This window comes from Oncorhynchus tshawytscha, linkage group LG28 (assembly GCF_018296145.1).
Source record: "Oncorhynchus tshawytscha isolate Ot180627B linkage group LG28, Otsh_v2.0, whole genome shotgun sequence".
In the NCBI taxonomy this organism is placed as follows: Eukaryota; Metazoa; Chordata; class Actinopteri; order Salmoniformes; family Salmonidae; genus Oncorhynchus; species Oncorhynchus tshawytscha.
In genome coordinates, this window is record NC_056456.1 from 42,067,837 (window position 1) to 42,091,927 (window position 24,091).

The window sequence follows — 24,091 nt, forward strand, 5'->3', positions numbered from 1 at the left end:
GGTGAAGGAGACCAGACTACAGAGGGAGTTTACCTGCTGGTGGTGAAGGAGACCAGACTACAGAGGTAAAGAGGGAGTTTACCTGCTGGTGGTGAAGGAGACCAGACTACAGAGGGAGTTTACCTGCTGGTGGTGAAGGAGACCAGACTACAGAGGTAAAGAGGGAGTTTACCTGCTGGTGGTGAAGGAGACCAGACTACAGAGGTAAAGAGGGAGTTTACCTGCTGGTGGTGAAGGAGACCAGACTACAGAGGTAAAGAGGAGTTTACCTGCTGGTGGTGAGTTTACCTGCTGGTGGTGAAGGAGACCAGACTACAGAGGTAAAGAGGGAGTTTACCTGCTGGTGGTGAAGGAGACCAGACTACAGAGGTAAAGAGGGAGTTTACCTGCTGGTGGTGAAGGAGACCAGACTACCTGCTGGTGGTGAGAGACCAGACTAAAGAGGGAGTTTACCTGCTGGTGGTGAAGGAGACCAGACTAAAGAAAGGGAGTTTACCTGCTGGTGGTGAAGGAGACCAGACTACAGAGGGAGTTTACCTGCTGGTGGTGAAGGAGACCAGACTAAAGAGGGAGTTTACCTGCTGGTGGTGAAGGAGACCAGACTAAAGTGGTAAAGGGAGTTTACCTGCTGGTGGTGAAGGAGACCAGACTACAGAGGTAAAGAGGGAGTTTACCTGCTGGTGGTGAAGGAGACCAGACTACAGAGGTAAAGAGTTTACCTGCTGGTGGTGAAGGAGACCAGACTACAGAGGTAAAGAGGAGTTTACCTGCTGGTGGTGAAGGAGACCAGACTACAGAGGTAAAGAGGGAGTTTACCTGCTGGTGGTGAAGGAGACCAGACTACAGAGGTAAAGAGGGAGTTTACCTGCTGGTGGTGAAGGAGACCAGACTACAGAGGTAAAGAGGGAGTTTACCTGCTGGTGGTGAAGGAGACCAGACTACAGAGGGAGTTTACCTGCTGGTGGTGAAGGAGACCAGACTAAAGAGGGAGTTTACCTGCTGGTGGTGAAGGAGACCAGACTAAAGAGGGAGTTTACCTGCTGGTGGTGAAGGAGACCAGACTACAGAGGTAAAGAGGGAGTTTACCTGCTGGTGGTGAAGGTGACCAGACTACAGAGGGAGTTTACCTGCTGGTGGTGAAGGAGACCAGACTACAGAGGTAAAGAGGGAGTTTACCTGCTGGTGGTGAAGGAGACCAGACTACAGAGGTAAAGAGGAGTTTACCTGCTGGTGGTGAAGGAGACCAGACTACAGAGGTAAAGAGGGAGTTTACCTGCTGGTGGTGAAGGAGACCAGACTACAGAGGTAAAGAGGGAGTTTACCTGCTGGTGGTGAAGGAGACCAGACTACAGAGGTAAAGAGGGAGTTTACCTGCTGGTGGTGAAGGAGACCAGACTACAGAGGTAAAGAGGGAGTTTACCTGCTGGTGGTGAAGGAGACCAGACTACAGAGGTAAAGAGGGAGTTTACCGGCTGGTGGTGAAGGAGACCAGACTACAGAGGTAAAGAGGGAGTTTACCTGCTGGTGGTGAAGGAGACCAGACTACAGAGGTAAAGAGGGAGTTTACCCAAAGGGCTTTGTAGTTGAACACATACAAATGCATCTTTCTGAGCATATAAAGTGAGGTCCAACCTACCATTTGGTACAAGGTGCAATGGTGGGTGAGTGACACGGCATTTGTAATAAGGCGCAAGAATGCACTCGTTTGCTTACCGCTCCAATAGGTCCACTGACGACGCAATCGCCATCACACTGCCCTAACCCATCTGGACAAGAGGAATACCTATGTAAGAATGCTGTTCATCGACTACAGCTCAGCATTTAACACCATAGTACCCTCCAAACTCGTCATTAAGCTTGAGAACCTGGGTCACGACCCCGTCCTGTGCAACTGGGTCCCGGACATTGACGGGCCGCCCCCAGGTGGTGAAGGTAGGAAACAACATCTCCACCCCTCTGATCCTCAACACTGGGGCCCCACAGGGTGCATTCTCAGCCCTCTCCTGTACTCCATGTTCACCCATGACTGCGTGGCCACGCACGCCTCCAACTCAATCATCAAGTTTGCAGACGACACAACAGTAGTGGGCCTGATTACCAACAACGACGAGGCGGCCTACAGGGAGGAGGTGAGGGCCCTCGGAGTGTGGTGTCAGGAAAATAACCTCTCACTCAACGTCAACAAAACAAAGGAGATGATTGTGGACTTCAGGAAACAGCGGAAGGAGCAGTCCCCTATCCACATCGACGGGACAGTAGTGGAGAAGGTGGAAAGTTAAGTTCCTCGGCATACACATCATGGACAAACTGAAATGGTCCATCCACACAGACAGCATGGTGAAGTAGAAATGGGGAGGCTTGGGCAAGTTGCTGTGGGGAGCGCAGGGCTGTTGACCGGGGTGGAAAGCACGGCCAGCTGTAGAAAAATGCTTATTGAAATCCTCAATTATCGTGGATTTATCGGTGGTGACAGTGTTTCCTAGCCTCAGTGCAGTGGGAAACTGTGAGGACAATTAGCATATTCTTATAAAATGTGTGAATTTAATATCTCTTTTGAGTTGCTTTGCCTATGGGAGAAGTTGGGTGAAGTTTAGCTTTACCAGGCCTCAGGAGTGGCACAGCGGTCTAAGGCACTGCGCAGTGCTAGCTGTGTTACTACAGACCCTGGTTCGAAACCAGGCGGTGTCGCAGCCGGCCGTGAACGGGAGACCCATGAGTCAACACACAATTGGCCCAGCGTCGTCCGGGTTAGAGGAGGGTTTGGTCGGCTGGGATGTCCTTGTCTCATCGCCCTCTAGCACGGTCGCCAGGCGTACGGTGTTTCCTCCGACATATTGGCTGGCTTCCGGGTTAAGTGGGCATTGTGTCAAGAAGCAGTACGGTTTGGCGGGGTTGTGTTTCGGAGGACTCTACCTTTGCCTCTCCTCAGTCCGTACGGGAGTTGCCACACGGCTAGCTGCTGAGCTTTCAGGTGCAAGGCTTTTTACTGTGTCACACGGCTAGCTGCTGAGCTATCAGGTGCAAGGCTTTTTACAGTGTCACACGGCTAGCTGCTGAGCTATCAGGTGCAAGGCTTTTTACATAAATATAGGACAAAACACACATAAATATAGGACAAAACACACAGAAATATAGAACAAAACACACATCACGACAAGAGAGACACAACTACATAAAGAGAGACCTAAGACAACAACATAGCATGGTAGCAATATATGACAACACAGCATGGCAGCAACACATGAGAACACAGCATGGTAGCAGCACAGCATGGTAGCAACACAACATGACAGCAACATGGTAGCAGCAAAGCATGGTAGCAACACAACATGACAGCAACATGGTAGCAGCACAACATGGTAGCAGCATAAAACATGCTACGAACATAAGGCACAGACAAGAGCACAGAGTGCAAGGTAGAGACAACACATCACGCAAAGCAGCCACAACTGTCAGTAATAGTGTCCATGATTGAGATGGAGATAAAACTGATAAAACTGTCCAGGTTGAGTGTTTGTTGCAGCTCGTTCCAGTCACTAGCTGCAGCGAACTGAAAAGAGGAGCGACCCAGGGATGTGTGTGCTTTGGGGACCTTTAACAGAATGTGACTGGCAGAACGGGTGTTGTATGTGGAGGATGAGGGCTGCAGTAGATATCTGAGATAGGGGGGAGTGAGGCCTAAGAGGGTTTTATAAATAAGCATCAACCAGTGGGTCTTGTGACGGGTACACAGAGATGACCAGTTTACAGAGGAGTATAGAGTGCAGTGATGTGTCCTATAAGGAGCATTGGTGGCAAATCTGATGGCTGAATGGTAAAGAACATCTAGCCGCTCGAGAGCACCCTTAGTTTCCGGTCTATAATGTATGTCTCCGTAATCTAGCATGGGTAGGATGGTCATCCGAATCAGGGTTAGTTTGGCAGCTGGGGTGAAGGAGGAGCGATTACGATAGAGAAAACCGAGTCTAGATTTAACTTTAGCCTGCAGCTTTGATATGTGCTGAGAGAAGGACAGTTTACTGTCTAGCCATACTCCCAAGTACTTGTATGAGGTGACTACCTCAAGCTCTAAACCCTCAGAGGTAGTAATCACACCTGTGGGGAGAGGGGCATTCTTCTTACCAAACCAAATTACCTTTATTTTGGAGGTGTTCAGAACAAGGTTAACGGCAGAGAAAGCTTGTTGGACACTAAGAAAGCTTTGTTGTAGAGCATTTAACACAAAATCCAGGGAGGAGCCAGCTGAGAATAAGACTATCATCTGCATATAAATGGATGAGAGAGCTTCCTACTGCCTGAGCTATGTTGTTGATGTAAATTGAGAAAAGCATGGGGCTTAGGATCGAGCCTTGGGGTACTCCCATGGTGACAGGCAGTGTTTGAGGCAGCATATGTTCTGACTTTATACACTGCACTCTCTGAGGTAGTTAGCAAACCAGGCCAAAGACCCTTCAGAGACACCAATACTCCTTAGCCGGCACACAAGAATGGAATGGTCTACCGTATCAAATGCTTTGGCCAAGTCAATAAAAATAGCAGCACAACATTGATTAGAATAAAGGGCAATGGTGACATCATTGAGGACCTTTAACGTTGCAGTGACACATCCATAACCTGAGCGGAAAACCTGATTGCATATCAGAGAAAACGAGACATCAACAAAGCCAGTCAGTTGATTATTGACAAGTTTTTCCAACACTTTTGATTAACAGGGCAAAATAGAAATAGGCCTATAACAGTTAGGATCAGCTTGACCTTCCCCTTTAAATAAAGGATGAACTGTGGCTGCCTTCCAAGCAATGGGAACCTCCCCAGAAAGGAGAGACTAAAAGGTCAGCGATAGGCTTGGCGATGATAGGGGCAGCAACCTTAAAGAAGAAAGGGTCTAAACCATCTGACCCAGTTTAAGGAGTTCCTTTAGCACCTCAGACTCAGTGACTGCCTGCAGGGAGAAACTTTGTAGCGGGGCAGGTGAAAAAGAGGGAGGAGCATCAGGGACAGTCACATTAGAAGGGGTGGGAGATGAGGAAATGTTGGACAGGCAAGGAGGCGTGGCTGAGTCCAATAGGAATACTGACTTAATGAAGTGGTGATTAAAGAGCTCAGCCATGTGCTCCTTGTCAGTAACAACCACATCATCAACATTAAGGAACATGGGCTCCTTGTCAGTAACACCACATCATCAACATTAAGGGACATGGGCAGCTGTGAGGAGGAGGGTTTATTCTCCAGGTCTTTAACCATTTTCCAGAACTTCTTGGGGTTCGACCCACAGAGAGAGAACAGCTCCTTAAAGTAACTAACTTTGGCCTTCCGGATAGCCTGAGAGCACTTATTTCTCATTTGCCTGAACGATAGCCAGTCAGCCTGAGTATGCGTTTGCCGAGCCTGTCGCCAAATGCAATTCTTGAGGTGGAGTAACTCTGCCAGATCACGGTCGAACCAGGGGCTGAACCTGTTTTGAATTCACATTTTCTTAATGGGGGCGTGTTTGTTGACAATACCATTGAAAATATTAAAAAATAAGGTCCAAGCGTCTTCGAAAGAAGGGATCAAGCTGATTCTATACCATTTTACAGAGGTCAGTCCATGAAGGAAGACTTGCTCATTAAAGTTTTTTTTAGCGTCTATGACAAATCAGGACAGGTCGTTTGACTGAGCAGCACTTCCGTGCTGCGTCGACTACACCGGCTGTCCTAGCTTCACTGCTTATCGGTTGAGAGCCACGCTTTTCTTTGTCGCAAGACCAACATAGTGCTAGCTTCCTTTGGCTAACTTTGTGCTAACCAGCTAGGCTACTAGCCCAAGTGGCGAACGCTACCTACGTTTCACTTTGGGTTTTTTAGGAGCAATGGCGCCTGCTAGCTCAGCCCATGGGGTACCGAGCAAGGCCCCGGCTCCAGCAAGGCCCCAGCGCCAGCAAGGCCCCAGAACCCAGCAAGGCCCCAGCAAGGCCCCGCCCCAGCAAGGCTCCAGCAAGGCCCCGCCCCAGCAAGGCTCCAGCAAGGCCCCGCCCCAGCAAGGCCCCGCCCCAGCAAGGCTCCAGCAAGGCCCCGCCCCAGCAAGGCTCCAGCAAGGCCCCGCCCCAGCAAGGCCCAGCAAGGCCCCGCCCCAGCAAGGCCCCGCCCCAGCAAGGCTCCGCCCCAGCAAGGCTCCAGCAAGGCCCCAGCAAGGCTCCAGCAAGGCCCCAGCAAGGCTCCAGCAAGGCCCCAGCCCCAGCAAGGCCCCAGCAAGGCTCCAGCAAGGCCCCAGCCCCAGCAAGGCTCCAGCAAGGCCCCAGCCCCAGCAAGGCTCCAGCAAGGCCCCAGCCCCAGCAAGGCTCCAGCAAGGCCCCAGCCCCAGCAAGGCTCCAGCAAGGCCCCGCCCCAGCAAGGCTCCAGCAAGGCCCCAGCCCCAGCAAGGCTCCAGCAAGGCCCCAGCCCCAGCAAGGCTCCAGCAAGGCCCCAGCCCCAGCAAGGCTCCAGCAAGGCCCCAGCCCCAGCAAGGCTCCAGCAAGGCCCCGCCCCAGCAAGGCTCCAGCAAGGCCCCGCCCCAGCAAGGCCCCGCCCCAGCAAGGCCCTGCCCCAGCAAGGCCCCGCCCCAGCAAAGCCCCGCCCCAGCAAAGCTCCAGCAAGTCCCCGCCCCAGCAAGGCTCCAGCAAGGCCCCGCCCCAGCAAGGCTCCAGCAAGGCTCCAGCAAGGCCCCGCCCCAGCAAGGCCCCGCCCCAGCAAAGCCCCGCCCCAGCAAAGCTCCAGCAAGGCCCCGCCCCAGCAAGGCTCCAGCAAGGCCCCGCCCCAGCAAGGCTCCAGCAAGGCTCCAGCAAGGCCCCAGCAAGGCTCCAGCAAGGCCCCAGCAAGGCTCCAGCAAGGCCCCAGCTCCAGCAAGGCCCCAGCCCCAGCAAGGCTCCAGCAAGGCCCCAGCCCCAGCAAGGCTCCAGCAAGGCCCCAGCCCCAGCAAGGCTCCAGCAAGGCCCCAGCCGCAGCACATCCATGCCCATGACCATATCAAGCAAGGCCATGCAAATTGATTAATCAGCTGTGTTTGCTTGGGATGGAGAAAAAGCGGACTGGCGTGAGGACTGGCGTTGCCCCTGCCAGGCTGGTCCACCATAACCTACATCTCAGCATGTTTATGTTATAAACGTTTTACATTATCATTATAATTGCACACGCATTGATGTCAGACATGCACCTACCCCAATGCTCTGTTTCTGATGACTGGGAGGAATGTAGGAGTAGATTTCAGGAGCAGGACCAGACACCTTTTTGACAGATGACTGGGAGGAATGTAGGAGCAGATTTCAGGAGCAGGACCAGACACCTTTTTGACAGATGACTGGGAGGAATGTAGGAGCAGATTTCAGGAGCAGGACCAGACACCTTTTTGACAGATGACTGGGAGGAATGTAGGAGCAGATTTCAGGAGCAGGACCAGACACCTTTTTGACAGATGACTGGGAGGAATGTAGGAGCAGATTTCAGGAGCAGGACCAGACACCTTTTTGACAGATGACTGGGAGGAATGTAGGAGCAGATTTCAGGAGCAGGACCAGACACCTTTTTGACAGATGACTGGGAGGAATGTAGGAGCAGATTTCAGGAGCAGGACCAGACACCTTTTTGACAGATGACTGGGAGGAATGTAGGAGTAGATTTCAGGAGCAGGACCAGACACCTTTTTGACAGATGACTGATTTAAGGGCATGTACGTGATAGGCCTATCTGGTTTATATGATTATGATGGTCATAATGCTTCTTGACAGTGTCATGAAGTGCGTTTTCTTCGTCCAAGTGAAGTGACACAGGATGTTCTTAATGTTTCATGACAACGTCATAAAGTGTATTTAAAAGTTAAAAGATTTTAAAAAATGTTTTTAACACATCATAGCCAGCCATAAAGATCATCAAGGACAACAACCACCCGATGTTACAGGAAGGCCATGAAGATCATCAAGGACAACAACCACCCAATGTTACAGGAAGGCCATAAAGATCATCAAGGACAACAACCACCCGAGCCACTGCCTGTTCACCCCACTATCATCCAGAAGGCGAGGTCAATACAGGTGCATCAAAACAGGGAACGAGAGACTGAAGAACAGCTTTTATCTCAAGGCCATCAGACTGTTAAACAGCCACCAGTAACTCAGAGAGACTGCTGCCAACATTGAGACCTGATCACTGGACACATTAATAAATGGATCACGAGTCACTTTAAATAATGCCACTTTAATAATGTTTACATATCTTATATTACATGTATATACTGTATATTATACCATCTATTGCACCTTGGCCATCGCTCATCCATATACTTATATGTACATATTCTCATTCACCCCTTTAGATTTGTGTGTATTTGTTGTGAATTTGTTAGATTACTTGTTAGATATTACTGCGCTGTCGGAACCAGAAGCACAAAGCATTTCGCTACACTCGCACTAACATCTGCTAAACCATGTGTATGTGACAAATAACATTTGATTTGACAACAGGTTATGACAGGTAATGTTAGCCGTTGTGACACGATGATGACCGTGTCACAAATGGCACCCTACTGTGACAGTGGGTCTCAACTATACATGTAAAATACATTAGAAATACACATTTCATGTCTGTGAGTCACCAGAGATTTTAACAGGTTGAGAATGCTCATCATTTAAGAACATTTACAAAAAGATATGCGAGCCTAAAACATGTTTCACATTTCAAAATGAGACAATCGTTAAAAATAAAATAAAAATGGCACAAATGATGACTTCCAAGTGACTGACTTGGACCAGCAACATTAAAACCCATTGACACTTGGGGCTTGTCCCAAGCAGCACCCATTTTCCTTTTAGTGAACTACTTTTGACCAGGACCTGTATGATTTAGGTCATTAGTGCAAAATATTGGCAGTAGGGTGCCATTTGGGTCACGCAGGTTTTATAGAGGCTACCTGTAGTTATAAAACCGTACTGGTTCACTACTTTCAGACATCGGCCGGGTGTAGAAATTATCCTACATCTGGCTTTATTTCTGTTTGTCGATGTTAAACTTTAATCCCAGAATTCCATGTACTTTTTCCCCCTCTAAAGTGCAATTTTTAAAGAGATTAAATATTTGTTTATCTTCATTCTGCCATCTCTCCCGCCCGCCACAGTACCTGAGAGCAGCCACTGTCCGTCACCATCCAGCCATCCATCCATGTCCATCCATCCAGCCATGTCCGTCCATCCTTCCAGCCATCCATCCATGTCAAGGCTATCCATCCATCCATCCAGCCATGTCCATCCATCCATGTCCATCCATCCATCCATGTCCATCCATCCATGTCCATCCCCATCCATCCATGTCCATCCATGTCCATGCATCCATCCATCCATCCATCCTTCCATCCATGTCCATCCTTCCATCCCCATTCATGTCCATCCATCCATGTCAAGGCTATCCATCCATCCATCCATCCATCCATCCATGTCCATCCATCCAGCCATGTCCATCCATCCATCCATCAATGTCCATCCATCCAGCCATGTCCATCCATCCAGCCATGTCCATCCATCCATCAAATGTCCATCCATCCAGCCATGTCCATCCATCCAGCCATGTCCATCCATCCATCCAGCCATGTCCATCCATCCATCCATCCATCAATGTCCATCCATCCAGCTATGTCCATCCATCCATCCATCCATCCATCCATCCATCCATCCATCCATGTCCATCCATCCAGCCATGTCCACCCATCCATCCATCCATCCATGTCCATCCATCAATGTCCATCCATCCAGCCATGTCCATCCATCCAGCCATGTCCATCCATCCATGTCCATCCATCCATCCATCCATCCAGCCATGTCCATCCATCCATCCATATCCATCCATGTCCATCCTTCCATCCCCATCCCCATCCATCCGTCCCCATCCATCCATCGATCCATCCATCCATCCATGTCCATCCATCCATCCATCCATGTCCATCCCCATCCATCCATGTCCATGCATCCATCCAGCCATGTCCATCCATCCAGCCATGTCCATCCTTCCATCCATGTCCATCCATCCCCATCCATCAGTCCCCATCCATCCCCATTCATGTCCATCCATCTATCCATCACCATCCATCCATCCATGTCAAGGCCATCCATCCATCCCCATCCATCCATTCATTCATGTCCAGCCATCCATGTCCATCCTTCCATCCATATCCATTTATGTCCATCCATCCATGTCCATCCTTCCATCCCCATCCATGTCCGTCCATCCATCCATATCCATCCTTCCATCCATATCCATTTATGTCCATCCATCCATCCATCCATGTCCGTCCATCCATCCATCCATCCATGTCCGTCCATCCATCCATGTCCGTCCATCCATCCATGTCCGTCCATCCATCCATGTCCGTCCATCCATCCATGTCCATCCATCCATCCATGTCCGTCCATCCATCCATGTCCGTCCATCCATCCACAGGAAATAAGAGAAAACAGAATGAAATAAAGAAAAAAAGCTCTGTTTCCTGAAGATGCTCTAATGAAGTGCCAGTGTTCAACAACTCGATGGGTTTCAAAACGTCATTTTGAAATACAAAAAGGAAGGAAGCAGTATTCATGGTAATGTTTCTTCTGGTTCTGGTGTACACGCATTTCACTATTTCTGTTATACTGGAGCTGTGATCAGAAACGACTTGGTAAATGGAGCATGTATCACTCTTCATGTGTTACAGTCGTCTGTTTCTCTGTCCTCCAGTTCAGAACGTTCTTATGGAATACAGTTTCCAACAGTCTTTCTGTCCTTCAATAATCTCGCAGGTCTTTTCTGGCTCTCTCCATCCATCCGTCCATTTTTTCATTCATCAGTCCGTTATGAGGGTTATCTTTCCGCCAAGCACACAGACCATCATGGTTCTGGCCCGTTGGGTCCTGCCTGCCTGTCTGTCTGCCCAAGGCAGGTTATCACAGCAGGCGTTAGTCTGTGTTGTAGTACTGCAGGAGGGTCAACAGGGAGCGCTCTAACTGTACTAAGAGAGAGATAGCAGGGTGTAGAGCACACAGCTCAATTTCAGCACTGCTTTCCTCCCATTAATCAGTCTGTGCTGTTCCCTTTGCTGTTCCTCTCCCCTTCACCAGTGTCGCCCGGAGGCCTCTCCCCTTCACCAGTGTCTCCGGAGGCCTCTCCCCTTCACCAGTGTCGCCCGGAGGCCTCTCCCCTTCACCAGTGTCTCCGGAGGCCTCTCCCTTTCACCAGTGTCTCCGGAGGCCTCTCCCCTTCACCAGTGTCTCCCGGAGGCCTCTCCCCTTCACTAGTGTCTCCGGAGGCCTCTCCCTTCACCAGTGTCTCCGGAGGCCTCTCCCCTTCACTAGTGTCTCCGGAGGCCTCTCCCCCTTCACTAGTGTCTCCGGAGGCCTCTCCCTTCACTAGTGTCTCCGGAGGCCTCTCCCTTCACTAGTGTCTCCGGAGGCCTCTCCCCTTCACTAGTGTCTCCGGAGGCCTCTCCCCTTCACTAGTGTCTCCGGAGGCCTCTCCCCTTCACTAGTGTCTCCGGAGGCCTCTCCCTTCACTAGTGTCTCCGGAGGCCTCTCCCCTTCACTAGTGTCTCCGGAGGCCTCTCCCCTTCACTAGTGTCTCCGGAGGCCTCTCCCCTTCACCAGTGTCTCCGGAGGCCTCTCCCCTTCACCAGTGTCTCCGGAGGCCTCTCCCCTTCACCAGTGTCTCCGGAGGCCTCTCCCCTTCACCAGTGTCTCCGGAGGCCTCTCCCTTCACCAGTGTCTCCGGAGGCCTCTCCCCTTCACCAGTGTCTCCGGAGGCCTCTCCCCTTCACCAGTGTCTCCGGAGGCCTCTCCCCTTCACCAGTGTCTCCGGAGGCCTCTCCCCTTCACCAGTGTCTCCGGAGGCCTCTCCCCTTCACCAGTGTCTCCGGAGGCCTCTCCCCTTCACCAGTGTCTCCGGAGGCCTCTCCCCTTCACCAGTGTCTCCGGAGGCCTCTCCCTTCACCAGTGTCTCCGGAGGCCTCTCCCCTTCACCAGTGTCTCCGGAGGCCTCTCCCCTTCACCAGTGTCTCCGGAGGCCTCTCCCCTTCACTAGTGTCTCCGGAGGCCTCTCCCCTTCACTAGTGTCTCCGGAGGCCTCTCCCCTTCACCAGTGTCTCCGGAGGCCTCTCCCCTTCACCAGTGTCTCCGGAGGCCTCTCCCCTTCACCAGTGTCTCCGGAGGCCTCTCCCCTTCACCAGTGTCTCCGGAGGCCTCTCCCCTTCACCAGTGTCTCCGGAGGCCTCTCCCCTTCACCAGTGTCTCCGGAGGCCTCTCCCTTCACCAGTGTCGCCTTGAGGCCTCTCCCCTTCACCAGTGTCGCCTTGAGGCCTCTCCCTTCACCAGTGTCGCCTTGAGGCCTCTCCCCTTCACCAGTGTCGCCTTGAGGCCTCTCCCCTTCACCAGTGTCTCTGGAGGCCTCTCCCCTTCACCAGTGTCGCCGGAGGCCTCTCCCCTTCACCAGTGTCTCTGGAGGCCTCTCCCCTTCACCAGTGTCTCTGGAGGCCTCTCCTCTTCACTAGTGTCGCCGGAGGCCTCTCCCCTTCACTAGTGTCTCTGGAGGCCTCTCCTCTTCACTAGTGTCTCTGGAGGCCTTGCCTCGTCCTCCTCTTAAAGAAACAGCAGCACCTGAAACAGAACACAAATTAACAATAGGATTAGATCCTTTATTCTCAGACACTGACTATACAAAACATGAAGAACACCTGCTCTTTCCATGACCAGGTGAATACCGATGAAAGATGAGACCCCTTATCGATGTCACTTGTTCAATCCACTTCAATCAGTGAAGATGAGGGGGGAGGAGACGGGTTAAAGGATGATTTTTAAGCCTTGAGACATGGATTGTGTATGTGTGCCATTCAGAGGGTGAATGGGCAGGACAAATCATTTGGGTGACTTTAAACGGGGTATGGTAGTAGGTACCAGGCGCACCGGTTTGAGTCAAGAACTGCAACGCTGCTGGGTTTTTCACGCTCAACAGTTTCCTGTGTGTATCAAGAAAGGTCCACCACCCGAAGGACATCCAGCCAACTGGACAACTGGGGGAAGCATTGAAGTCAACATGGGCCAGCATCCCTGGAGTCAACATGGGCCAGCATCCCTGGAGTCAACATGGGCCAGCATCCCTGGAGTCAACATGGGCCAGCATCCCTGGAGTCAACATGGGCCAGCATCCCTGGGTCAACATGGGCCAGCATCCCTAGAGTCAACATGGACCAGCATCCCTGGAGTCAACATGGGCCAGCATCCCTAGACACCTCAACATGGACCAGCATCCCTGTGGAACACTTTCAACACCTTGTAGAGTCAACATGGGCCAGCATCCCTGTGGAACACTTTCAACACCTTGTAGAGTCAACATGGGCCAGCATCCCTGTGGTACACTTTCAACACCTTGTAGAGTCCACGTCCCGATGAATTGAGGCTGTTCTGAGGGCAAAAAGAGGCGCAACTCAATATTAGGACAGCGTATAATTATATACATTTTCATGCCAAACAAGATAGCCAACCTGGCTCAGATCCTAGTATGTGCTTTTTGCAGTTCTTATTGATCGACATTCCGGACTAATACATGGCTCTTAGCCAGAGGATGGACATGTTGGCCAGCTGGCCTAGAAGACCCGGTAACATTCAGGTCAACAAGCTGTTCCATTGAGATGTTTGAAAAGTCTACCTCTCACTGGTCTTTCGGGCTAGCTGGACATATCAATTAGCACCGTCTGAAAAGCATTATAAGCCCTGGGCTTATTTTCATATTCATTCTTAGAGCAGTGAGTGTTGGGGAAGAGGGCATGGGGGACGGAGGAAGGGGAGCGGTGGGATGGAGGATGGGGATCGGAGGAGACGGAGGGCAGAGGAGACGGAGGGCAGAGGAGACGGAGGGCAGAGGAGACTGAGGGCAGAGGAAGGAGGGGGGGGGGGGGGGACGGAGGAAGGAGGGCAGAGGAAGGAGGGACAGAGGAAGGAGGGGGGCGGGGGACAGAGGAAGGAGGGACAGAGGAAGGAGGGGGGGGGGGGGACAGAGGAAGGAGGGACAGAGGAAGGAGGGACAGAGGAAGGACGAGGGGACGAAGGGCGTCCATCTTACTTTGTGTCGTCGGCCACCTCCACCTCGGCCGGGGCGGTGATGGGGGCGTTGGAGTGGCCCGCAGTCGGATCGTCTGTATTCAGCTCCCCATTGGTCGAACTCATCACCTGCAGGGGAGCATCATGGAAAGTTAGATGTTAGAAAATGGTGGCTTACTGTGGTCATAAATATATGTCATGTCACGAACACTAAACTACATGACCAAAAGTATGTGGACACCTGCTCCTCCAACATCTAATTAAAAAATCATGGGCATTAATATGGACTTGTTCTCTCGTTTGCAACTATAATAGCCTCCATTCTTCTGGGAAGGCTTTCCACTAGATGATGGAACATTGCTGCTATAACAGCCTCCACTCTTCAGGGAAGGCTTTCCACTAGATGATGGAACATTGCTGCTATAACAGCCTCCACTCTTCAGGGAAGGCTTTCCACTAGATGTTGGAACATTGCTGCTATAACAGCCTCCACTCTTCTGGGAAGGCTTTCCACTAGATGTTGGAACATTGCTGCTATAACAGCCTCCACTCTTCAGGGAAGGCTTTCCACTAGATGATGGAACATTGCTGCTATAACAGCCTCCACTCTTCAGGGAAGGCTTTCCACTAGATGTTGGAACATTGCTGCTATAACAGCCTCCACTCTTCTGGGAAGGCTTTCCACTAGATGTTGGAACATTGCTGCTATAACAGCCTCCACTCTTCTGGGAAGGCTTTTCACTAGATGTTGGAACATTGCTGCTATAACAGCCTCCACTCTTCTGGGAAGGCTTTCCACTAGATGTCGGAATATTGCTGCGGGAACTTGCTTCCATTGAGCTACTGATGTTGGGTGACTAGGCCTGGCTCACAGTCAGCATTCTAACTAATCCCAAAGGTGTTCGATGGGGTTGAGGTCAGGGCTCTGTGCAGGCCATTCAAGTTCTTCCACACTAATCTCGACAAACCATTTCTGTATGGACCTCGCTTTGTGCACGGGGGCATTGTCATTCTGAAACAGGAAAGGGTCTTCCCCAAACTGTTGCCACAAAGTTGGAAGCACAGACTCATCTAGAATGTCATTGTATACTGTAGTGTTAAGATTTCCCTTCACTGGAACTAAGGAGCCCGAACCATGAAAAACAGCGTTTCAGAGAACGCGTTTCCACTGCTCCAGAGTCCAATGGCGGCGAGCTTTACACCACTCCAGCCGACGCTTGGCATTGCGCATGGTGATCTTAGGCTTGTGTGCGGCTGCTCGGCCATGGAAACCCATTTCATGAAGCTCTCGACTAACAGTTCTTGTGCTGATGTTGCTTCCAGAAGAAGGTTGGAAGTCAGTCGTGAGTGTTGCAAACGAGGACAGACAATTTTTTACACGGTTCAGAACTCAGCGGTCCCGATCTGTGAGGTTGTGTGGCCTCCCACTTCGTGGCTGAGTTGTTGTTTTGGCTCCTAGACGTTTCCACTTCACAGTAACAGAGCTTACAGTTGACCAGGGCAGCTCCAGCAGGGCAGAAATTTGAGGAACTGACTTGTTGGAAAGGAGGCATCCTATGACGTTGCCCATTGAAAGTCACTGAGCTCTTCAGTAAAGCCATTCTACTGCCAATGTTTGTCTGTAGAGATTGCCTGGCTGTGTGCTTGATTTGATACACCTGTCTATGATGGTGCCGTAACTCCGAGACGGGGCGGGTGTTAAACTGGTCAGAGGCAGTAGGACTACTGGAACATTGGGAGCATTTTGTAACTGAACTAAATGACTACTCACTCATAGCACTCACTTCTGTCATGAAGTGCTTTGAGGCTAGTTAAGGATCATATCACCTCCACCTTACTGGCCACCCTAAACCCACTTCAGTTTGCCTACCGCCCCAACAGGTCCACAGACCATCACACTGCACACTGCCCTATCCCATCTGGACAAGAGAAATACCTATGTAAGAATGCGCTTCATTGATTATAGCCTTCAACAAAATAGTACCCTTCAAGCTCATCATCAAGCTCGAGGCCCTGGGTCTCAACCCCACCCTGTGAAATTGGGTGGGTACTGGACTTCCTGACAGGCCACACCCAGGTGGTGAAGGTAGGAAACATCTCCACTTCGCTGACCCTCAACACTGGGGCCCCACAAGGGTGCGTTCTGAGCTCTCTCCTGTACTCCCTGTTCACCCACGACTGCGTGGCCACGCACGCCTCCAACTCAATCATCAAGTTTGCAGACGACACAACAGTGGTAGGCTTGATTACCAACAACGACGAGACGGCCTACAGGGAGGAGGTGAGGGCCCTCGGTGTGTGGTGTCAGGAAAAGATGATTGTGGACTTCAGGAAACAGCAGAGGGAACACCCCCCCATCCACATCGACGGGACAGTAGTGGAGAAGGTGGAAAGTTAAGTTCCTCGGCGTACACATCACAGACAAACTGAAATGGTCCACCCACACAGACAGTGTAGTGAAGAAGGAGCAGCAGCACCTCTTCAACCTCAGGAGGCTGAAGAAATGTGTCTTGTCACCCAAAACCCTCCAGGACACCTACACCACCCGATGTCACAGGAAGGCCAAAAAGATTGTCAAGGACAACAACCACCCGAGCCACTGCCTGTTCACCCCGCTACCATCCAGAAGGCGAGGTCAGTACAGGTGCATCAAAGCTGGGACCGAGAGACTGAAGAACAGCTTCTATCTCAAGGGCATTAGACTGTTAAATAGCCACCACTAACTCAGAGAGGCTGCTGCCAACATTGAGACCCAATCACTGGACACTTTAAATCATGCCACTTAAATAATGTTTACATATCTGTCATTACTCATATCACACAATATATATATATATATATATATATATACACACATATATATATATTTGTTGCTCTTTTGCACCCCAGTATCTTTACTTGCACATCTGCACATCTATCACTCCAGTGTTTAATTGCTAAATTGTAATTATTTTGCCACTATGGCCTATTTATTGCCTTTACCTCCCTTATCTCACCTCATTTGCACACACTGTATCTAGACTTTTCTATTGTGTTGTCTTTACGTTATTCAAGATGTATGTAAACAACATTCTAAAGATGGATTCAGTACATCGTTTGACATGTTTCTACTGACTGTTACGGAACTTTTAGACATTTCGTCACGTTATAGTGGACGCGCTTTGCTTACCAAACCCGCTAACCAAAGTAGCTAATTGGACATAAATAACAGACATTTTCGAACAAATCAAGCATTTATTGTGGACCTGGGATTTCTAGGACTGCATTCTGATGAAGTTCATCAAAGGTAAGGAAACATTTATCATGTATTTTCTGGTTTCTGTTGACTCCAACATGGAGGCTAATTTGGCTTCTGTTCTGAGCGCCGTCTCAGATTATTGCATGGGTTGCTTTTTCCGTAAACGTTTTGTGAAATCTGACACAGCGGTTGCATTAAGGAGAGGTATATCTATAATTCCATGTGTATAACTTGTATTATCATCTACATTTATGATGAGTATTTCTGTTGAAACGATGTGGCTTTGCAAAATCACTTGATGTTTAGTGAATCTAACGCGCCAATGTAAACTCAGATTGTTTTATGTAAATATGAACTTTATCAAACAAAACATGCATGTATGGTGTAACATGAAGTCCTATGAGTGTCATCTGATGAAGATAATACAAGGTTAGTGATTAATTTTATCTTTATTTATGCTTTTTGTGAATGCTATATTTTGCTGGAAAATGGCTGTGCTTATTGTGGTTTGGTGGAGACCTAACTTAATCGTTTGTAGTGCTTTCGCTGAAAAGCCTATTTGAAATCGGACACTTTGGTGGGATTAACAACGAGAATAGCTTTAAAATGATATAATACACGTATGTTTTAGGAATTGTAATTATGAGATTTCTGTGATTTGAATTTGGTGCCCTCTATTTTTACTGGTAGTTGTCATATCAAACCCGGTATTGGAATTGCAGCCATAACAGGTTAAGACACTTGGCCGTTCAGCTAACTCCAAACGGTGGGGACCGACGGCGAGCCAGACACCGGACACCAGGGTATTAGTGGGACAACAGCACTAATTGCGTGCAAACTAGACTACAGGAACTATATAACGTTAGCTAGTTGATGACAAAAATAGCACTTTGTAAAGTGAAGCAGAAGTTAACAGAGTTCCTGTCAATAGAAGAGAAGCCACTTAATAACACCGTGTGATGGATTGGTAAAACGCTACGTTTCCTGAGGAGAGCTGTTAAAAATACTAGACACGTGAAGAAGAAACCAGAGCATTGTGGGTACTATACAGATACGTTGGGCTAACGGCCACAAAGATTTGATTGGCCGGTTAGGTGTGATTGAATAAGGGTTCAGACTATAGTGAACCGACTGAAATAGAGACCTTGTGCAAAACAAACACCAGAAAAAAGAGCGAGGAAAGAACAAAGAGAAAATGGAAAAGAAAGACATACAGTAGAAAGAATGAAGACAGTGTTCATCATCGAGGGACTACAACCACTGCCCAGTACCTGGACGGAGCCCCCCAGCCTATCAGCTGTTAGACGAGACCCCAGCGGCTCCCTATTGGTCACTGGAGTGGGCTGGGACTCACTTCCTTTGGGTTCTGGCGACTGGTGCGACAGCAAGGGAAGAGAGGGCAGGACGAAGAGGGAGAGATGGAGGGAGGACAGGACGAAGAGGGAGAGATGGAGGGAGGACAGGACAAAGAGGGAGAAATGGAGGGAGGACAGGACGAAGAGGGAGAGATGGAGGGAGGACAGGACAAAGAGGGAGAGATGGAGGGAGGACAGGACAAAGAGGGAGAGATGGAGGGAGGACAGGACAAAGAGGGAGAGATGGAGGGAGGACAGGACAAAGAGGGAGAGATGGAGGGAGGACAGGACAAAGAGGGAGAGATGGAGGGAGGACAGGACAAAGAGGGAGAGATGGAGGGAGGACAGGACGAAGAGGGAGAGATGGAGGGAGGACAGGACAAAGAGGGAGAGATGGAGGGAGGACAGGACAAAGAGGGAGAGATGGAGGGAGGACAGGACAAAGAGGGAGAGATGGAGGGAGGACAGGACGAAGAGGGAGAGATGGAGGGAGGACAGGACAAAGAGGGAGAGATGGAGGGAGGACAGGACAAAGAGGGAGAGATGGAGGGAGGACAGGACGAAGAGGGAGAGATGGAGGGAGGACAGGACGAAGAGGGAGAGATGGAGGGAGGACAGGACAAAGAGCGAGAGATGGAGGGAGGACAGGACAAAGAGGGAGAGATGGAGGGAGGACAGGACAAAGAGGGAGAGATGGAGGGAGGACAGGACAGAGGGAGAGATGGAGGAAGGAGAGAGATGAAGGAGGAGATGGTAAAGGAGGAAGGAGAGAGATGAAGGAGGAGATGGTAAAGGAGGAAGGAGAGAGATGAAGGAGGAGATGGTAAAGGAGGAAGGAGAGAGATGAAGGAGGAGATGGTAAAGGAGGAAGGGAGAGATGAAGGAGGAGATGGTAAAGGAGGAAGGAGAGAGATGAAGGAGGAGATGGTAAAGGAGGAAGGAGAGAGATGAAGGAGGAGATGGTAAAGGAGGAAGGAGAGAGATGAAGGAGGAGATGGTAAAGGAGGAAGGAGAGAGATGAAGGAGGAGATGGTAAAGGAGGAAGGAGAGAGATGAAGGAGGAGATGGTAAAGGAGGAAGGAGAGAGATGAAGGAGGAGATGGTAAAGGAGGAAGGAGAGAGATGAAGGAGGAGATGGTAAAGGAGGAAGGAGAGAGATGAAGGAGGAGATGGTAAAGGAGGAAGGAGAGAGATGAAGGAGGAGATGGTAAAGGAGGAAGGAGAGAGATGAAGGAGGAGATGGTAAAGGAGGAAGGAGAGAGATGAAGGAGGAGATGGTAAAGGAGGAAGGAGAGAGATGAAGGAGGAGATGGTAAAGGAGGAAGGAGAGATGAAGGAGGAGATGGTAAAGGAGGAAGGAGAGGGAGGAGTGTAAAAGGAAAGAAAAAAAACAATTAAGTTTAAAGAGGTTGTGTCTTTTCCCTCTTGTGCAGAAGCAGTTAGACAGCTACTTAAGACAGTGCTCAACCAGAGGACACAGACAGACAGACCTGAGGGGCAGTGTGGTGACGTGGGGGGAGTGCACGTGAGGACTACATGACAGAAGACTACACGTAACATGCATAAGCACAAACGGCTGAACAAGCCGACTGTCGGAGACTGAAACCAGTCTGTATCTGGTCTCTTTAATATAGCCTGGGTACCAGTCTGTTTGGCTTGACAACGATGATTGAGTTGGCAGAAGTACCAGTGGATGTGGACCAGGCTACAGTTATGTTCGTAACACTAAATGTCAAATTCAGCTAATGCAGAGAATGACGTGTGAAATTTGAATGAAAAAATGTTGAGCTTGTTCCTCAGTTTTGATGTAAGTCAGTCTATCAAGAGAAACTGAAGTAGCTGTTCTTCATCAAGGACTGGGTCTTCAGTGTGTGTGTGTGTGTGTGTGTCCTACCTGGTTTTTGGTCTGCTGTGTTGCCTTGTCTCTACTGCTGGACTGTAGGAGGGTCTCACTGGGGACTGGACCAATGGGAGTAGGCTGAGGAGAGAGGTTAATAAAGATCATCATTAACTAAACAGCCAATAGGAGTGTACTGAGGAGAGGGGTTAAAGGTTATGATTAAAACTAAACAGCCAATAGGAGTGTACTGAGGGGTTAAAGGTCATCATTAACTAAACAGCCAATAGGACTGTACTGAGGAGAGGGGTTAAAGGTCATGGATCAATGATATGCATGCTGATACATGGGGCCCGTTGTCCTGCAGAGAGACAGAGCATTAATAGTAGAGATATGGACTGACCAGTGGCTTGCCGACCCAGTCGTACTCGTAATCAAAGACGTAGCCGTTGCTATCGAAGAGGTCGGTGAAGAGTTTCCTTAAGTAGTCGTAGTCCGGCTTCTCCAAGAAGTCCAGAGAACCCACATAACGCAGGTAGGTGGCCATCTCTTCAACAAGGAGAAAAAAAACATTAAATACAGGTAGGAAAAACACAATGAAATACCTTTCCAATATTTCAGGTGTTACGTAGTTATTTACTCCTAACCAGCAGGATAACCTAAAGTACTGAAAGGAACTAGAAGTGAGTCAGAAAGAAGCACAAAGAGAAGAGACCCAGACCTGGGAAGCTCTCACACAGCACCTCGATGGGCGTGGTTCTCTTGGTGTCACCTATCTTCTGATAGCGCTCCTTCAGAGTGTCTGCCTGGGAGGGAGAGTGGAAGGAGAGAGAGAGAGAGAGAGAGAGAGAGAGAGAGAGAGAGAGAGTGGAAGGAGAGCGAGAGAGTGGAAAGAGAGAGAGAGGAAGGAGAGAGGAAGGAGAGAGAGAGAGAGAGGAAGGAGAGAGAGAGAGAGAGAGAAAGGAGAGTGAGGAGAGAGGAAGGAGAGTGAGGAGAGAGAGAGAGGAAGGAGAGAGAGGAAGGAGAGAGAGAGAGGAAGGAGAGAGAGGAAGAGAGAGAGAGAGAGAGAGAGAGAGAGAGAGAGAGAGAGAGAGAGAGAAGGAGAGAGAGAGAGAGGGGGGAAGGAGAGAGAGAGAGAGGGGAAGGAGAGAGAGAGAGGGGAAGGAGAGAGAGAGAGAGGAAGGAGAGAGGAAGGAGAGAGGAAGGAGAGAGGAAGGAGAGAGAGAAAGAGAAGGAGAGAGGAAGGAGAGAGAAAGAGAGGAGAGAGAGAGAGAGGAAGGAGAGAGAAGGAGAGAGGAAGGAGAGAGGAAGAGAGAGAAGGAGAGAGGAAGGAGAGAGGAAGGAGAGAGGAAGGAGAGAGAGAAAGAGAGGAAGGAGAGAGGAAGGAGAGAGAGAAAGAGAGGAAGGAGAGAGGAAGGAGAGAGAGAGAGAGGAAGGAGAGAGAGAGAGAGAGAGAGAGAAGGAGAGAGAGAGAGAGAGGTGGTGTAAGAGATAATGAAGGTTCATTTGGATGATTAAGAGTCAGTACTTAGTCATGAGAAAGGTTCTGCTGCACGGGCACGGAGACAACAACGCCCTGGCACACACAAACAACGCCCTGGCACACGGAAACAACGCCCTGGCACACGCAAACAACGCCCTGGCACACGCAAACAACGCCCTGGCACACGCAAACAACGCCCTGGCACACGGAAACAACGCCCTGGCACACGGAAACAACGCCCTGGCACACGGGAACAACGCCCTCGCACACGGAAACAACGCCCTGGCACACGGAAACAACGCCCTGGCACACGGAAACAACGCCCTGGCACACGGAAACAACGCCCTGGCACACGGGAACAACGCCCTGGCACACGGAAACAACGCCCTGGCACACGGAAACAACGCCCTGGCACACGGAAACAACGCCCTGGCACACGGGAACAACGCCCTGGCACACGGAAACAACGCCCTGGCACACGGAAACAACGCCCTGGCACACGGAAACAACGCCCTGGCACACGGAAACAACGCCCTGGCACACGGAAACAACGCCCTGGCACACGGAAACAACGCCCTGGCACACGGAAACAACGCCCTGGCACACGGAAACAGCGATGTGAGATGGAGATCTGTGCCTGGATGTGTGTCTGTCTAGACTGATAAAGTAGTGAGGTCTAGTCGACAGACAGTCTGACAGTAGCGGTCCTAACATGGACCTATGAGCAACATACACCACATTATCAGAAGGATGTGCCAATGCTCCGTGTGCTTTGTCATTATGGGGAATTGTGTGTAGATTGATGAGGGGAAAAAAATATGTATTTAATTAATGCATTTTAGAATAACACTCCAACTGTAAAGGTCAAGGGGTCTGAATACTTTCCAAATTTACTGGATATATAGTGTATAGACAGAGGGGACTCTGTTAGTGTGGTCTTGTTCCTGTATCCTCATGGGGGAACTGAAATTCCCCAAAAAGACGAGTAAAACAAAGAAAAATCTCCTTGGACATTTCACATCTGCATGATGAAAAAGGCTACCTTAACCTTAGCAGTTAGGTATTAAGGTTAGATGTTAATAAGGTTAGTAAAACAGGTGTGTTCGTTCCTACCTTCAGGCCTTGCCAGGGCAGACTGCCTCGCAGGAAGTACATGAACATGTGACCTAGAGCTTCCAGGTCATCTCTCCTGCTTTGTTCTACAGAGACAGGAAACACACACAGCTTCAGAAACATCTTGTTGAGTTGAGTTCCTGATAATACTAACTGTTGAACCAGATAAATCAAACAATCATTATTAACCCTGTTTCAAAGATGGGCATAGAAAATGTCATATGTTAAGAGCTCGTTTCTCAGATCCAGGTTAAACCTACTCCTGGACTTTCAACTAGCCCTGTGAGACAACCCTAAAATACCTCCAGTCGGACAACAGAGGCGCAGTGTAAAGTTTGGGAATTTTCAACAACTACAAAACATTTTTTGGGGATCAGAATTGATTAAACATGAGATTCCTCAGGCTTAACGTAAACGTAAACACACACACACACACACACACACACACACACACACACACCTGGCTTGATGCAGTCCAACGCCTTGAACTGATACTAACCATAGAGACTTCCACTGCTAATAAGGGTTAGAATTTCCTAAAACTCAGGAAGTATAGATGATTTTTTTGGCCGTATCCAGATTGTCAGACCTTGGGCCATAGCGGGACATTCAGTAATGCCGGCAATGAACACAAGGGGTGCTGTTTTCAAACCCCACTGATAGTGTAATCTGTAGGTTAGCAATGCTAACAAGTTCATGTCCTGCATTAGAGAATGCTAACGAGGCCATTTTTTATTTATTTTACCTTTATATAACGAGGCAAATCAGTTATTTTCAGTGACGGCCTAGGAACAGTGGGTTAACTGCCTTGTTGAGGGGCAGAACGACAGATTTGTTCCTTGTCGGCTCGGGGATTCGATCTTGCAACGTTTCGGTTACTAGTCCAACGCTCTAACCCCTAGGCTACCTGCCATTGCAACACAGTTTCTCTCTCTCACACACACACACACACACACACACACACACACACACACACACACATACACACATTCAAGGGATTATT

At 49.7% G+C, this 24,091-nt stretch overlaps 2 protein-coding genes across 5 annotated transcripts in view; one reads left to right on the top strand and one right to left on the bottom strand.

The window, feature by feature from the left end:
- Nucleotides 1-5,873: 5,873 nt before the first annotated feature.
- On the top strand, nucleotides 5,874-7,010 carry LOC112226430 (skin secretory protein xP2-like). The gene has a single exon (XM_024390814.2). It carries the CDS (start codon nucleotides 5,874-5,876, stop codon nucleotides 7,008-7,010), a length of 1,137 nt encoding a protein of 378 aa, XP_024246582.2.
- A 5,473-nt stretch (nucleotides 7,011-12,483) lies between these two features.
- The window catches only part of LOC112227289 (casein kinase I-like), a 40,371-nt gene continuing 28,763 nt past the window's right edge, over nucleotides 12,484-24,091 (bottom strand). The window contains exons 6-13 of one of the 4 annotated variants that reach the window (XM_042307934.1): nucleotides 23,089-23,174; nucleotides 21,214-21,298; nucleotides 20,896-21,041; nucleotides 20,550-20,633; nucleotides 18,572-18,673; nucleotides 14,085-14,191; nucleotides 13,391-13,426; nucleotides 12,505-12,622 (exon numbers count right to left, since the gene is read on the bottom strand). In XM_042307934.1, the coding sequence (XP_042163868.1) occupies nucleotides 12,571-12,622; nucleotides 13,391-13,426; nucleotides 14,085-14,191; nucleotides 18,572-18,673; nucleotides 20,550-20,633; nucleotides 20,896-21,041; nucleotides 21,214-21,298; nucleotides 23,089-23,174 (698 nt within the window). In that variant the 3' untranslated portion in view covers nucleotides 12,505-12,570. Of the gene's footprint in view, nucleotides 12,623-13,390; nucleotides 13,427-14,084; nucleotides 14,192-18,571; nucleotides 18,674-20,549; nucleotides 20,634-20,895; nucleotides 21,042-21,213; nucleotides 21,299-23,088; nucleotides 23,175-24,091 lie in introns of all 4 variants that reach the window. The other 3 variants (XM_042307935.1, XM_042307936.1, XM_042307937.1) reach the window with 3 other exon arrangements.

Bases quoted from the DNA above. Each gene is read 5' to 3' on its own strand.
- LOC112226430 (XM_024390814.2), top strand. From the start codon at position 5,874: ATGGGGTACCGAGCAAGGCCCCGGCTCCAGCAAGGCCCCAGCGCCAGC.